This window comes from Sphaerodactylus townsendi, linkage group LG09, assembly GCF_021028975.2.
Source record: "Sphaerodactylus townsendi isolate TG3544 linkage group LG09, MPM_Stown_v2.3, whole genome shotgun sequence".
Lineage (NCBI taxonomy): Eukaryota > Metazoa > Chordata > Lepidosauria > Squamata > Sphaerodactylidae > Sphaerodactylus > Sphaerodactylus townsendi.
This window is the reverse complement of record NC_059433.1, coordinates 57,291,955-57,307,599: the sequence shown is the minus strand read 5'-3', so window position 1 is coordinate 57,307,599 and position 15,645 is coordinate 57,291,955. Positions and strand designations below refer to the sequence as shown.

Here is a 15,645-nt window from a genome sequence, read left to right as displayed (position 1 = left end):
AGGCACATTCATATCAATATGATTGGGTTCATCTACAGTTATATATGTACAGTGTCATCTTTGGAAGTAGAAGCATAAGTAAAAAGAGTCAGAACCTGATTAAGTCTAGAGCTGGAGTGTGACAGACTTCCTGAAACTGAAAGATCTAGCCAATTTTTAAAAATTTTAAGTGAATCACTCAAGCATGTTGCAAAATCTTCTGCAGAACAAAATGCCGTTACAACTGCCTAAAATACTCATATGTAGATTAGTAAAGTCTGCTTGTATGAATTCAGCACAAGCATTAAACTGTTCAAAAACAATCTTATAAGCAGGACATATGGATTAAGTCACACACAGAAAGAGAGAACAGAATAAAGTTCAATCACCTAACCCTAATCTAACTAACTGGTTACAAATTCTTGGGGAAACATCTGTAAACTTGGAGTGTCTCATTGTGGCCAGCATTTTCCAGTATTTCCTCCCTGCGGGGAGTGGTGGGGGTGGTTAACATTCAGCCTGAAAGTGAATCCTAATGAAAGACTTTCTTCTTTGTAATGTGCTGCTGAAAAGCATAGGTTAGCTTTGGAAAGAATTTCAGAATTCAGTAAAATAGCTTTGGTCACAAGTAATTAAAAATTATAGGCATTTAGTTAAAACAATTTGGTAAGTAGAAGAGGGTGTTTACTCTGAAGATAGATGGGAGAACAACCTGTATTATCCATTTATGTCTAGAAATCCCCTCCCCGTCTAATCCAGTACTCCCTGTTTGCAAGCTTCGCATTGTCCAACGCACTATCTCTTTTCTATTAAGGTAGCAAAAAAGCCTTCGAAGCCCAATGTTTCCCTCGCTTCAAGCGTCTTCCTCTCCCTGCTCTCTTCCGCCACAATCAAGTAATCGCCACCAGCTTCCGCTACTCACGGCCCTTTCGTTTCCCACGTGCTTCGTACCTCCCACTAGGGAGCACCCACCTCCCTCCAATGGGAAAGTCTTGTATCCCATTCCTTTCCCCCTCGCTCCTTTCTCTCTTTTTAAAGCTCCTGGCAGTCCCAGAGCCTGCACTCCCACAGCCTTAGAGACATCCATACTTCGCGCCTTTCTCTCCGCATCCACCTATCCCGGATCCTTCTCCACCTCCCGGGATTCCATTCCCCCGCCTCCTCGTTCCACTCGACTTTTTTACGTCACAGTTTCAGGGTTTTCCTTTTCCCTGACGGCACTTTCCCCGCCAAGCCGATTGGTTGCGGTCTGGAGCCAATGGAAGAAGACAACCCCCTCCCCCTCTCGTGCACAACTGGAGCGGGACAAGCTGATCTCCCGGTCCCTCGGGAAAGGGCGTCAGTTGGAGAAGGGGGCGGGCAAACGGAGGGGAAGGAGAGAAGCACTCGAGCACCAGGTGGCTCTGGGCTAATCCCGTAAATGCGCGAAGAGGTACTCATGCTGATTTAAAGGGGCAGGGCAAGAGCGTCTGAAAAGGCTCAATGGAGGAAAAAAAAAAGCGACGGGCGTTGTTGAAGCAGGACAATGAGCCATGCTCTAAGGCAGGCTCCAGACCAAGATCGGCATTGATTCTTGAGGCGGGAAATGCGAAGTGTCCCTATTCTTTAAAAGACACCGGAAAAAGCCAAGGCACGCCCTTCGAAACGCACAGAACAGTCGTTGTCGACCGAACGAGACGCTCGCACATGCTGCTGATTTTCCAGTAGCGGACCCCCCCGCCCCCCCGAGTTGCAGACCCAGACCGATCGCTGCCTTCACGTACTACTCAGGAAAGAACGTGTCCCATGCACACAGGTCCCTCCGCAAAGATGAGCGAGGGTCCGTCCTGTAACACCCCCCTCCCCCGGCCCACCCCGCTCAGGAAACTTTAAGGGAGTCCCATACAGGAAACTAAGACCCCACTCCAGCTCGTTTATCTCGTCCGCCTCTCAGATACGGGACGACGGAAACTCCATTCGATGTTCACACGCAGGCGATGAAAGGAGTGGCCACCCCTTCCAGACAAACATCACAAAAGATCGCGGTTTCGGTATTCCTGGAGACTGGTGCCCGCCTTTACAACACATGACAATCGAGCACTGAATTCAGTAGGACATGCTATCTGGAATTGGGGTATAATTCGGATTGCAGACTTCGTTTGAAGAGGATTTTAAACTCTTTCGTCCATTTACCTTCAGGGCAACCTTGTGAATTAAATCACTTTTCGTTCGACTTCACAGAAAGGCAACTGAGGTCAATCAGCTTTATAACTCACGGGCAAGGATCGGAACTCGTGGCAGTCAAATAATTCTGCATTTCATTCTATTCCTCACCCCCGGCAATATTCTTTTTGCAGTCCACATAGAGTCCCAATCTCTTAATTTAAAATAGTTTAATTAAATATTATTGACGGGGATGGGGGGAGGTAATGGCACATGCCACACTATCTGGTGAGTAACCTTTTACAATAAAAACACAAAATGATGACAAGATTCAGAGAAAAGGTACACAAAAGGTCGCCAAAACATCTATTTACATAACTGAAAAAATACAAGTTATTGATCATCAAAATGTTAACAATTTCTGCAACTTTTTCCTTCTGAAGTTTTTTTTCATTAGGAAGAGGCCCACGTAAGGTCTCACAAGTTCTAAATATACACATAAGCACCCTTGACAATTCAGTACAGGGGCACTAATACATGGTTCACACTTAATTACTAGTAGCTGTTCATGTATCTCATTCCCCTTTCCATAAAGAATTTCTAAAGAGACCTTTTAGTTCCATAAAATAGTTTGCTATTCTCTTAACATCCTGGTTATTCTACCATCCCACCTTGTCTAACCCACCAATATACCTAAAAGCTAACTTTTTTTAAGAGCCACAGTTGGCTCTCTAGAGTTAAAGGCTGCAGGATTCTGTTCTAATTTACACTGTAACTTCAAGATCAGCTATTACAGTGTTGCTTCCTCTTAATGTAGTTTAATCTTTTTCCACTTGTGGATCAGTGTTCAAAAGATGTCATTTTTAGCACACATGGCATCTGCTAGATAGTGCAGGCTGTGTATGCATGGCTTATGGCTGAATCCCCACTGAGAAAAGAGCAGTGTTAGCATACTAAAAAAATGTTTATTTTGATTCTGTGCCAAAATACTGAAAGTTGGTTGGAAGGTGGATTAAAAAAAAACAACTTTCAATGCATGCTTGTATTATTAACAGAAAATGAAGTCTGCAATTTAAAGAAAGTGCAACAGCTTTATTAAAATAGGTTTTAAGATGGTAGGAAGAAAGTTGATTAATTTGAAATGTGGTGCTGGAGGAAAGTTTTATGGATACCGTGGACAGCCAAAAAGAAGTGGGTTCTAGATCAAAGCAAGACTAAACTCTCCCTGGGCACTAAAATGACAGAATTGAAGTTATTGTATGACTTCAGTTCACATTATGAGAAGACTCACTGGAAAAGTTGAAGGCAGCAGAAAACAAGCAAGACCCAACACGATCAACTCAAAGGAAGCCACAACCCTCAGTTTACAAGACCTGAACAAGGCTGTTAACAATGTTTTGGCGGTCATTCATTCTTGGGGTAGTCGTGGTAGTTGTGAATTGACACCGCTTAACACCCAGTTTTAAGATACTGCAAGGAGCCTTTTAAATTACACTCTTTTTGGGACATAAAGAGAAAAAGCAAAAATGTTCCAGCTAATATAGTAACTGATCTTACTTGACCTACCAGCAGTACTTCTGTTTTGATCCATAAAAGCCTTCGATGATGCATGAAATACATCTTCCACATGATTCGAGCACTGACAGGCAGCTGCAGTGACTTTCACAATGACAAAATTCCGGTTCTAGGTAGTTAGCAACATCACACTTTAAACTATCTATACGCTTTTGCAAAAATCCACAACACAGCTGTGATATATTTAATTTTTGTAAATGGGTTGCATCAAATAATCACATTGAACAGCATCTCACATCCAAGTAGTTCTGTGGCGTGTTCTCTGAAGTAAACATTCCAAGCTGCAACACAGGTGAGAGAGTTGATGCAAAATTGATCTTCAAATGCATGATACACAGTCAAAGTATATTTCTGAAGTTGTGCCACATCTGGATTCATACTTGCTTTTGGTTTTAAGCTGCTGAAAGGTGTGGGGTGATGTTTCAGGATTAAATTGATGTATCCATTTATGTGTATTTAAGACTAGGCAAAACTCCACATATTCTTCATTTTTCTAACTCTTTGCTGAAGACTTCCCCAATGTAATGTCCCCAATGTAGATTTCCAGATTTTCTTACCCCACCCTTGAAAAATGAGCATTATTATTATAAGGGATAATGATTTCTTTGACAGAACTATATCCCTACAGATTTAGATAACACTGATTGCATAATGAGTTCATTTCAACTGCCCCAGACAACAAAATATATGTAGTGAAGTTGGCTTAACAGTTTTTTTTTTAACTCAAGCCAAAACTACGGTAGAAAAACTTTTTTCAGCTGCTCAAACAGGGAATAAACCTCTGGCTTAGCCTATCCCTTGCTGTAGCCTGAAAAGAGTAATATACTGTAATTGGTTTTCCACATTTGCCAAGAGTCTGTTTCCTCTTATCATCCACAGTATTTAACACAGAGCTTGTAACAGGTCCAAAAATAATAAAATCTGTCCCAAATATAGAAGTGATAGATCCATAACATGCTGCTTTTTGTCATGGCCTTGGCTTTGTTAAAGTCTGTTACTCGTTTTTATTACCAAATGATGTGGTTTCTTTCATGCTCTGCAAACCCAGTAAAGACATTTCATCAGCTACTTACACAGTACTAACATGGATTATTTACAGACTGAGACTTCACTGCCACAATAAAACAAAGTTAGTGGAGTATACTGTTAGCAACACTACAATCTAGTTAGCAGAGAAGAAAAAACAGGCTTCTGCTATTACAGAATTAATTGCAAAACAAGGTATTGGCATAAGACTGATCACAAAGGGGTTGTAGGCTATATTTGTGTAAAAATACTTGCACAATGCTTCCTATTTGTGTACAGCATACTTTCTCTCATGTGTTGAAATGACACCATGCACCACCGTGGCTACATACCTAAACTTGAGATATGCAGTTTCAAACAAAACTTTGACTACATAAAGGGCACCTCCAAAATATTACAACTACATCATCTGAATCATCACTTATTTCTATGAAGATACATTACAAAGGCTCTGCACAATGATGTGGATTATTTACTTGGCAGTAGTGACTAAGTGTTTACCTTCAACTATCATAGGCTTTGTAACTGTATTTTTAGTACTTACAAAATGAAGACAAAACTCATATACTGGGGGAATAGCAGTTTGAATACACTCAAATTAAACATCCAAACACTTTCTCAGGCTGACAATAGCTCAGTCAAGAATCTATCCTGACCGAGGTGCAATACAAATCTTGTGCATCTACTGCATAAATGCCCTATTTTCTAAATTTCAATAACTTATATACTACAACAACCATGTTTTACGGTCTGTGTAATAAATGTGTTAGGGGTTTGTATAAGCTATTTCACTCACTTTTTCTGAAACACAATTCATTAGTCATGTACTACATTTCCACAGTAAATCCTACCATACAAACAACAATTTGTTAGTGCTGTCTTCAGTGAATAAACCTTATTTTACCCACAACTGAAACAGCTGAAGTCTCCAAGCTGCTCCAAGGATTGCATGAGCAATCCTAAATTAAAATTCATGTTCACTTGTGCCAAATTGACCGACAAGATTACTGTGAAATCAGCATGTTACTCTGGAGGACAGGATGGGATATACATATAGGATTGGAGCCAGTCAGCCTTTCCTTCAATTTTGGCCAACTATCCCTCCTGACAAGAGTCTCCATTCCACATGGCTTTTGTCCATGCAAGTGCCAGGCATTCTAGCATAACCTTTTTGGTAATCAAAGTGAGCTCTCTTCTTTTTAGCTCCAGAAGAAAAGCTGGATGAATCTAACCTGCAGTAATTAAATGATTCCAAAATAAATGTGCTTCTATACATTCACTGAAACACCTTGTTGCTGAAAAGTGAAAGTTGAACATCTATCCAACAAGACAGATTTGTACCCCCTAATTATGCCTGGGTTTGGACCTTAAATTAGAATCAAACTGCAGAGATAAGTCAATTCATAGTACATGTTGGACTGAAGAACAGATATCGTTATGCCTGATTTAAAAGTCCCATTTAATATTCTGAACTTGGATAGATAGTTAAACAGGACTTTATTAGCAGTACTGTAAACCAATTAAATAGAAGCATGGGGGAAATAAAAATAAAGTGTAGTAGAGCAAAGTATTTCCAGCTTTGGCTTTCATCAGGATTTTCACTCTGGCAGTTTTATTGTCACACCCCCTTCACAACAGACAAGATGCTTACCATATTAAGATTACAAGTTTTCACTAAAAAACCCAAAAAAGAAAAAACTTTACACAATCACTGTACAGCTAAGTTGAAAAACTGTCCTTAATGAAAACATACCTGGAAAGGAAGAGGCAAATAAAATGTTTTTAGAAAGATTAAAGTCCTCATAATGTGCCATTTTATGAGTTTCAATACTTCCTGTATTTTTGATCATTATAGTATGTTTTAACCTACATAATTAAGGCAAACAGCTAATCCATTTCTAAAGAGGAGCTGTGGAATTTGTGAGCAATTAGCAAACATTTGGCATTAAAATAGGTAATGCATATGAAGCTTATAATAATATACATAAAGCATTTTTTGGACTCTGGGGTAATGACTAGAAGATGAACATGCTAACAATGTCAATAAAGTTTAAAATTCAGCGTCCAAGCAATTTCTAATAATGCTTCCATACTTCCAAGCTCTAAATAGTATAGGATTTATGCAAATGCATTAAAGAATTATAGCTTGGCAAATACACCCAAGCAGGTTATTAAACTATATATACAGAAAGTAAATGATAAATACAGATTTAAGAGTCCTTCTGTTTTTCTTTAGAGCCTTGAAAAGTGACAAAACTTGAGGACAGTTCTACAATATTAAACATTAGGTAACCACAATAGTTGGGCAACCTAACTACACAAACTGATTAAAATACTCAGATGACTTTGTAGTGTTTAATACAGTTCGTAGTCAAGGGCACAAGACAACATTTAACAAAAATAATCACATCAATTGACTTAGAAATCAAATGGAAATATAGATATGAATACAATCTCCAAAACCTGTCTTTAAGTGAACATTAACCATTTATTCAAAGTTGTACAAGAATCTGAAGAATAAAGTCTTCCGCAACATGATGCCTTCTTACAATAATTTCATGTCATAGCTGAAATTGAGCGAGGGAGGGTGAAACAAGTTAGTAGGCCCCATCAGGCAGCTAATAAGTAAAAACAGGTTCAACAGCAGCCACCACCAGCTTGTTGTCCTCCCTGATTGCCTGCAAGTGTTGCACTAGTAGCAGCATGCTGAGGGCCGATCTTAATGCCGTTTGCCTGAAATGATAAAAGTTGAATGCAAGTTACTATTTTAAAGTATGGCCACAGACTGCAACATTTGTAAGTTATTAACATATTTCTGATTTATGAACAGCTGAAATAGTAAGCTCATTTTCATAATCTACATACAAGCTATAATGGGGGGGGGGGAAATCCTATTAAAAACTGGTAGCAATTAAGGAAATGAAATTAAGGGTAGGCTCTTGTTTTTAATGTTTCAATTTCTAAACATTTCTGTAGAATGGAATTTAGTTATCATGTCCAGTATGTATGTATAATATATGTATGTATAATATAGTATAGTATATATAGTATACATATAGAATATGTATACTATAAAATCCTTACAACCTGCAACTTTATTACCTGAAACTGTTGCCCAAACTGTTTTATAAGGAAGAAATCTTCAATGCTAGTATCAAAAGAAACAATGCTTAGGTTTTCACTGTTCTTGCATGATAAAAGCTTTTCTTTCCTTAACAGTATTTTTTTTATGTGTCGAATCAGCTGTTCAGGCTAAGGGCATACAAGTGTTCTGTGTCATCAATAATTTCTATGATCCCCAAAGACATGGCAAGTTGCCAAGAACCACACACAGAGTAGTTCACTCATTCATCAAACTCACACTTCTATCTTAACCCTTACTCCCTCAAGTGGATTTTACCTAAAATACAGCACTTTAAGAAAAGTAATACAGTAGCTTCAGAAATTAAGCTCTTAAGGAAACTTTGCGTCACAGTAAATCTCAGATTTATAGTGCTTGGCAGTTCTGCAACAGTAGTAGCCTTGGGGTTTCTGGCACTAGCTCAGTATTGACAGCAGCTGATGTGGTTTCTTTTCACTCTTTGACTCCTCTTTAATAAAAAGCATGCCCTATGGCTCATTGGTTTTGCCCCTCTGGGCTGGTAGCAACTTCTTGAGGAACCACGGACCCAGACTTGGCATCATGCCCAGTAAATAGCATGCACTATTGGCTGCTGACAGCATATTGCTATCAAATCTCCATAAGATACAGGAAAGCAGTCAGACGCTATATGAAACTCGACAGTTTTAAGCATGCTTTCTCGGATGCCAATTTGTGTGCTACCTATTGCTAACCAAAACAGCACCTGGTTTAAAGTTATTGCATGATCTTTTGCTAGTTTTACAAGGAACTGACGTATTAATTCAAAAGGAAAACAAAAATAGGTCATGCAAAAACAAAAGGAAGTCTCCGCTCCTATGCTGGCCTAGTGCTAAATATTGAGGTGATCCTCCCATGCCTCACAGGCATCTAAGGGACCTGTTGCTCTATACTACGCCTTCTCCCCGGCCAGGTTACATTAACAAGGTAGCTGTAGACTATCTAACGTAAGACCAAGCAAGGGTGGGTTACAGTATGAGGAACCTCTTTGTATTTGGCTTTTCTATGTGTAGAAGAGGCCAGATCATGCCTATACAAAGCAAATGGAGCAGCCATGATAAATAATAGCAATAGCTTTGTGGAACACAATCTTTATTTCAAACTTACATTTCCAAGCAACTTCACTAGTAAGATCTATAACATTTTTTGTGAGTTCAACATTGCACTCAAACAGTGGATTCAAGTGGATTTTCATCACATGATAAAATTGCTCAGTTTATGACAATTTCCTAGTGTATATCAATGATTTACTAAATGTCCATCAAGTGGAACTGGTATGTAGTCAAATCAGATCTTGAAAATAAATATGCACCAAAAAGTCACACCACAGGACATCTAAAACATTGCAACTTATGTCACAACAGAAGTGAAACCTGCATCTTTGGATTCAATTCTGAGTATTTTCTACTTTAGACCAGAAAGAAGAAGAGTTTGGATTTATATCCCCCCCCTTTCTCTCCTATAGGAGACTCAAAGGGGCTTACAATCTCCTTGCCTTTCCCCCCTCACAACAAACACCCTGTGAGGTGGGTGGGGCGGAGAGAGCTCCGAAAAGCTGTGACTAGCCCAAGGTCATCCAGCTGGCGTGTGTGGGAGTGCACAGGCTAATCTGAATTCCCCAGATAAGCCTCCACAGCACAGGCGGCAGAGCAGGGAATCAAACCAGGTTCCTTCAGATTAAAGTGCACCTGCTCCTAACCACTACACCACTGCTGGTCCTCATTTGTTATGAGGGCTACATATGACATACTTGTGATTTGGTTGGGCTGGGCTCAGCGGTGTGTGTGTGTGTGGCGGGCAAGCCTGCAGCAGCCTTGCCATCCACCTTAGAACTAGAGGGGTGGCTGCCTCAACTGCTGAGTCCACAGCGAGCTTGTCAGCCCAGATCGACACTGGTAGCAGCTGGCCAGCCCACAGTGGGCTCCACAGCCCAGTAACGCACTGTGGGTTGGGCAGGGGTGGAACGAGAGGGAATGGCGCCTGCTGTGCCGCCACCTGCCCCACTCCCCAGAAACACCTCAGCCACGTCCCGGCCACAGTGTAGCCCAGGGCGTCGCATCCTCCCGCCCCATTGGCGCTAAGCCACTGGGGGTGAGTGTGGTCAGCTCTGGTTAGGTGGCTTTCTCAGCTCTCAGCGGGTGGCTTTCTCAGCAGCCTCTCCAGCCCAGATCAGAACTAGTGTGTGTGTGGCTACCTCAGGTGTGGGCTTGCCACCCAGAATAGAACTGGAGTAGGTGATCAGCACTGGGGAGGGGTTGGCTGCCTCAGATGGTGAGCCTGCAGCAGAACTGCCAGCCTAGATTGGAACTTGTGGGGTGGCTTCCTTGACTAGTGAGCCCTGGGGGAGATGGTCAGCCCCAAGAAGGGTGGTTGCCTTAGCTGGGAGCCTGCAGCAGCCTCACCAGCCCAGATCAGCACTGAGGGAGGTGGTTGGCACTGGGGAGGTGGCTGCCGAACCTGGCAAGCCGATAGCAAGCTTACTAGCCCAGTTCAGCACTAGGGACATATGGTTGCCTCAACTGGTGAGCCTACAGCAAGATTGCCAGTCCAGATTGGGGTGTGTGTGCAGGTTAATATGTCTATTCAACTAAAGACATGAATTATGTGAGGCAAATAAATTCAGTGGACAAACTAGAACATTTATACAGAATACAATTTATTTCATCTAAGAGGCCTCATCAGGAAGTTCCTGTATGACTGAAAAACTGGCATTCTGTTTCATCATAGCTCTCTGCCCAACAAGAAACCAACAGCAAAAAGCTCAACAAAAGGTAACATGTTATTGGAGTATATTACTTTCTTCTGCATAGCAGAACTCTTTCCAAGATCTGATCCCAAGTACTTCAGAAATCTGATCCCAAGTACTTTCCAGAAATTAACAATATATCAATACTAAATTTCTGGTAAACGACCTATGTGTTCCTGTCCCAGAGATCTGCCGACCATGACATGTGGTCATTTCCAATAAATAAATAAAACCAAATAGGAAACTTCAAGGATGCAAGACAGATGGCAGCATGAAATAATGCAAAACTCACACGGGAATGAAAAAAATGTACCTGAAGTTGATACATATATTTTTATTTTAATTTGAGTTCAAATTTTTCTCAACATGGAAAAATGCATGTAAACACACTCAAATTTTGCTTGTAAATAGATGCCACTGATCTAACAGTCCAATCATACATACCTTTACTTAGAATTAAGTTCCACTACCATGTAATTATGAATAGGATTGCAACCTAATTCCTAATTAATTTTTTTCCAGATAAGTCCCTAACATTTATTTTATAGCTCACGTACAGCATGTACATTACTACTGATTTCTCATGTGCAAAATGAAAAGGCATTTCTGAAAGCAGCTGCCACTAAATGGAAAAATGGTTACAAATGCATTTTTCTTTTGAGGGAATTTGATTTCATGTTATTCCTTGGATGACGGGGTCACTTAAATCTCTCTCAACATCAAACAAATGTATGAATGAATGGAATCTTTTCAACATTAGCTCAGAGTTTTTTCAGTTTGTTGCACCAAATCTGGGAAAAATGCAACTGGGAGACATTAGGCTGTATTTAAAGTACTTTAAGCACATGTAGAAAAGAACTTTTCTTCCTCATTCCCATGTATTCTCTGAAACACTGGTCCTGAGTTAGAGAATCCCTGGGAACACCATTGGAATTGTGTAGTGAGAGCGGGGAATGAGCAAAAATCGCTCCTTCCCTCTATCTTTGTAAAAGCATTTGATGTTAATATGCAGTGATCTAATAGCCGAAACTACTTACCTCATTATTAATGTCAAAGACTCCTTCTTGTATTTTTTGGAAGATTTCCTTTGCTGTATCAATAAATGCCTGAAAAACAAATTCTGAAATTTGAGACATATCAAAAACATGAATAGGATTATTTCAAAAGTACAGAACAACTATACATTTAGTCTCCCAATTAAAGTAGGTAGTAACATCTCCCAACACAGATAACTTGGTCTTATTCATGTATGTTTGCTACCTTCTATCAGTAGTCTTCAACATTTCCAGGGACCCACTGACAGAAGGTCTTAGGGAGTCCTAAAAAGTCATGCAACAGAGCCAGACAAAGCCAAATTATGACCTCACCTTTGTAAAGGCTAGGACTCTGAGCAATGTACAAGGTTGCTGGGGACAGGAAATACAAGCTAAATACCAGGAGGAATACCACAGTGAGTAAGAAGTCATCGGTCAGAGCCATGTAGTGACCTCACAGCCCTGCTATTCCTGGTGCTGGCGAACAGACCCCCTGGTTCTTGCCTGGTATCAGGACTCCTGCGAGCAGCAGCAGAAGGTTCTGCCTCTGCAGGGCGAGTGTGGTGCCGGTGGCTCTTGGAGCACACTTTTTGGGGCCTGGAACTCCCAGTGAGATCTGGACGCCTTGGCCAAGCAGCAGACCTCATGCTGGGGAGCAGAACAACTGGGGCACGCTTGAGACAGGAGGGCTAAATGAGTGGAATTGGGAGCTAGCAGTTTGTTGGAGGGGGGGGGTGACAGCAAGGGATTGGGAGGAGTTCAACCATGGGCTGGGCTCAGGAGCGGGGCACAGTCAGTCCCACACTGCCTATAAACATGACTGACAGTCTCATATAAATTATATATGAAAGAAATATTTATTTCAGGTTTTGATCTGGAGTATCTCATTTATCCCCTTTGTAACTTTAAATGGATGTTGTCTGGGAATTCCCTTAACAGCTATACTCAGAATGGGCAGTTTCACATCACTCTGTGCAAAAGACAGTTTCCCCATATTTTATGTTTCAGCAGCCCCTTTATGCCCAAAGAAAGATCATTCTACGGTCACAGGAAAAGTCATGTGGGTTGAATGAAGGATAAGGATGAAGTCACTCATCCTTCCTCTCCAAAACAGTTCTGCTGAATAAAGGAGTAAATTTCATCCCCTTGTTCATCCTTACTACAGTCCACTGATTTTAAGTCAGAATGATGTACAGAAATGGGGCATGAAGAAAGTTTTCCCCTCCCCCCTCAGTGATAACTGGATAAATTCTGTTGTAATTCATACAGTGTGGAAATAGGCTGCCCAACATGAATAAAATTAGTGCAGACATCACTTCATCCTTTGCTTCCCACTAAAAAAAGATCATGTTGAATAAGCTTTGGCAACTGTGAGGAACTGTGGAACACTTCACCTTGAGGTTCTGTGAAGCACACTTGTGGAAGTACTTTGATGACCAGAGTTTGCAACCAGAACAAAGGAGATATGGTTAGCAGGGATTATTTTTCTTTGTTTTGGTATTGCAAAATTGAAAAGCCAGCCTGAACATAGGGAGAGCTGGAAATCTAAACATGCCAGGGTAAAAGGGAGTCTGGTTTTGTTGGTGCAAACATGCCCCTATCACTGTCTTCAAAGAAGGTGCTTTATTGGGAAGTGTTATCGTTCAAGACTACATGACATAGAAATCCTTTCTCCAATCAGCAACACCAGGTTGTGATTACACAGTGATGCAGTATGTGCTCACCACCACTTGCCTTGTTACAATTTCAAATATTTTAGAGGCTTGCACACAGACAAAATCAGACTGCTTTGCTTCCAAGGAAGACTGTTTGAAAAAAAGGAAGAAAGAAACATTTTTTTAAAAAGGCGACAGTGGTAGTAGAAGAGGCTATAAATTAGGAGGCATAAAATTAATGTGGGGAGAAGAAAAAGTTGAGAAGGCAGGAAATATATTTTTAGATCTAAAAAGACATGTAAAAGGAAACATTATGCAGAAAGAACAGCATGGTGTTCAGATGACGGAGAAAAGTAGAATAACTGTGTGAGCAAAAAACACACGTGTGAAGTCCTGTCACACATGCAATACAAAGAGACCCTTTCTCCAAACATTTTTCCCTCTTCAACAATTTAGGTGCGTGTCAGGCCCAATTTATTAATATTTGGATTGTACCCTATTGTTTCATATGTTCGCTTTTTGTTTTTGAACTATTTTTACAGAATAGCATAATTTTTATAGAACATATTCTGTATCTGAAGAAAAACAGAACTTTCGATATTCCTAGTTCCATTGCTTGAAACATACATATATGAAACAGGGCGAGTAGCACATCATTATCCCTTTTTTTTTTTGGCAAGAATTGTTCAAAGTAGATTGTTGATTGTTTCATCAGTTGTTACATCAGTTTCATCAGTTGTTACATCCTAGTCTTTACACCTTTCCACAATTCAATGATTAATCTAATGGGAACTGTATTAAATCCAGGACAGGTGAACAAAAGATAGCACTATAAGTCATACAATAATCTCCTCAAGATGAAAAAAAACACAAAAGGACAACCTGGAAAATTCCTCCTTAAGTGATCTAAAATTCTTATAATTAATATTGCAACTTCTTTTTGAATGTACCAGATGGTGCCTTTGTGCTTTGATCATTTAACAATGTAGGAAAAGTAGTTAAGGTAAACAGGTTTTTTGTATTTGTGTTTGTACGGGTAGTTTCTCTCTAAATCAAAGATACCCAAATAAATGCAAGAGACTGGGAAAGTTCTCTCACAAGTAGAAAAACGTATTTTTATTCAGTTTCACGCTATCCTCTATTGTAAGACTATGCGTCCATGAGTAAAAATACATCTTCTCGGAGGAGTACCTTAAAATCCAATCCAATGCACTCTGAGAACCACCATCACAACAGCAAAAATCCCCCCAAATGAAGAATATGCTTAACATTTAGGATATGAATACACAATACATCCACACCATCACACTGTGCATTATGTTTACCCACTATGGAAACTTATTATGCACACTGCACAGCAAACTATGGCAATGAACTCTGTTGAAGATCTGAGTGTTACAAGTCCTTTAGTTTTAAAATTACTTTTATACTTATGATTATACCACGAATCCCATCTTTGCATTTCACAAATGTCCAAGAAGCATAGCCAGATCAAATGAGTAATTTCTGTGCCTCTGGAGGACCACGTCCTCCTACCTATGTAGTAACATGCTTCTATCAAGGCTTATCATCAGAACACACACACCTCCTTTATCAACATAAAAAAGCTGACTTTCATATTTTCCCTTTCTATGGAATTAAGATTAAACTAGCATCATGATGCATTTAGATTCAATGGAAAAAGCCAACATTTGCCCTTAAAAATAAGTTATTTTCCAACATGTAAAGTTTTCAGAATGTTCTAAAAAGAAAATATTGACCTTGCTCATGATGCAATAGTATCACCTGAAGTTTGAAAAACAATTTTTCTCAAGGTATCTTCATGCATCCAGGAAACACTTTTAAAATAAAATTTAGACTCAACTTATATTAACAAAGTAATATTCAAGACAAAATCCTGAAAGAAAATATACAACATGCTTTAGTGACAGTAAACCAATATTACAGATCAAGTTCTCTGGATGTATCAGCTCCTTAACAATCATCTACTCAAGCTTACTAGGTGTCTGGTCTCACACCTAATTCAAATATAAAAAGTAAACAGGGTTCATGAAGAGGAACAAATCATACCTTTCCTCATTTCCACACTGGAAGCATTTGACTGCTGAACTTGCCACCAGAGCTTTGTTTCCTAATTAACAGGACTGATATGTTTTCACCTTTAAAGGCCTTACAGCTCCCTAGAGCAATCAATCTACTGCAGCTCAATTACTGCACCAAGTGCATACCACAGCCACTGAAGGAGGCTGGAACAACTGCAACCATGAGTGGAAAGATATGAATATGCATAAACTCTAAGTGGGTGATCGAATCATCACAGAGGGTCATGAGAATTTGCAGCAAAATAAT

General features: G+C 40.0%; 1 protein-coding gene across 1 annotated transcript in view; it reads right to left on the bottom strand.

Moving 5' to 3' along the window:
* Window positions 1–6,311: 6,311 nt before the first annotated feature.
* RAB2A (RAB2A, member RAS oncogene family) overlaps window positions 6,312–15,645 on the bottom strand; it is a 46,167-nt gene continuing 36,833 nt past the window's right edge. The window contains exons 7-8 of the mRNA XM_048507348.1: window positions 11,645–11,713; window positions 6,312–7,455 (exon numbers count right to left, since the gene is read on the bottom strand). Coding sequence (XP_048363305.1) covers window positions 7,360–7,455; window positions 11,645–11,713 — 165 coding nt within the window. The 3' untranslated portion in view covers window positions 6,312–7,359. The remainder of the gene's footprint in view (window positions 7,456–11,644; window positions 11,714–15,645) is intronic.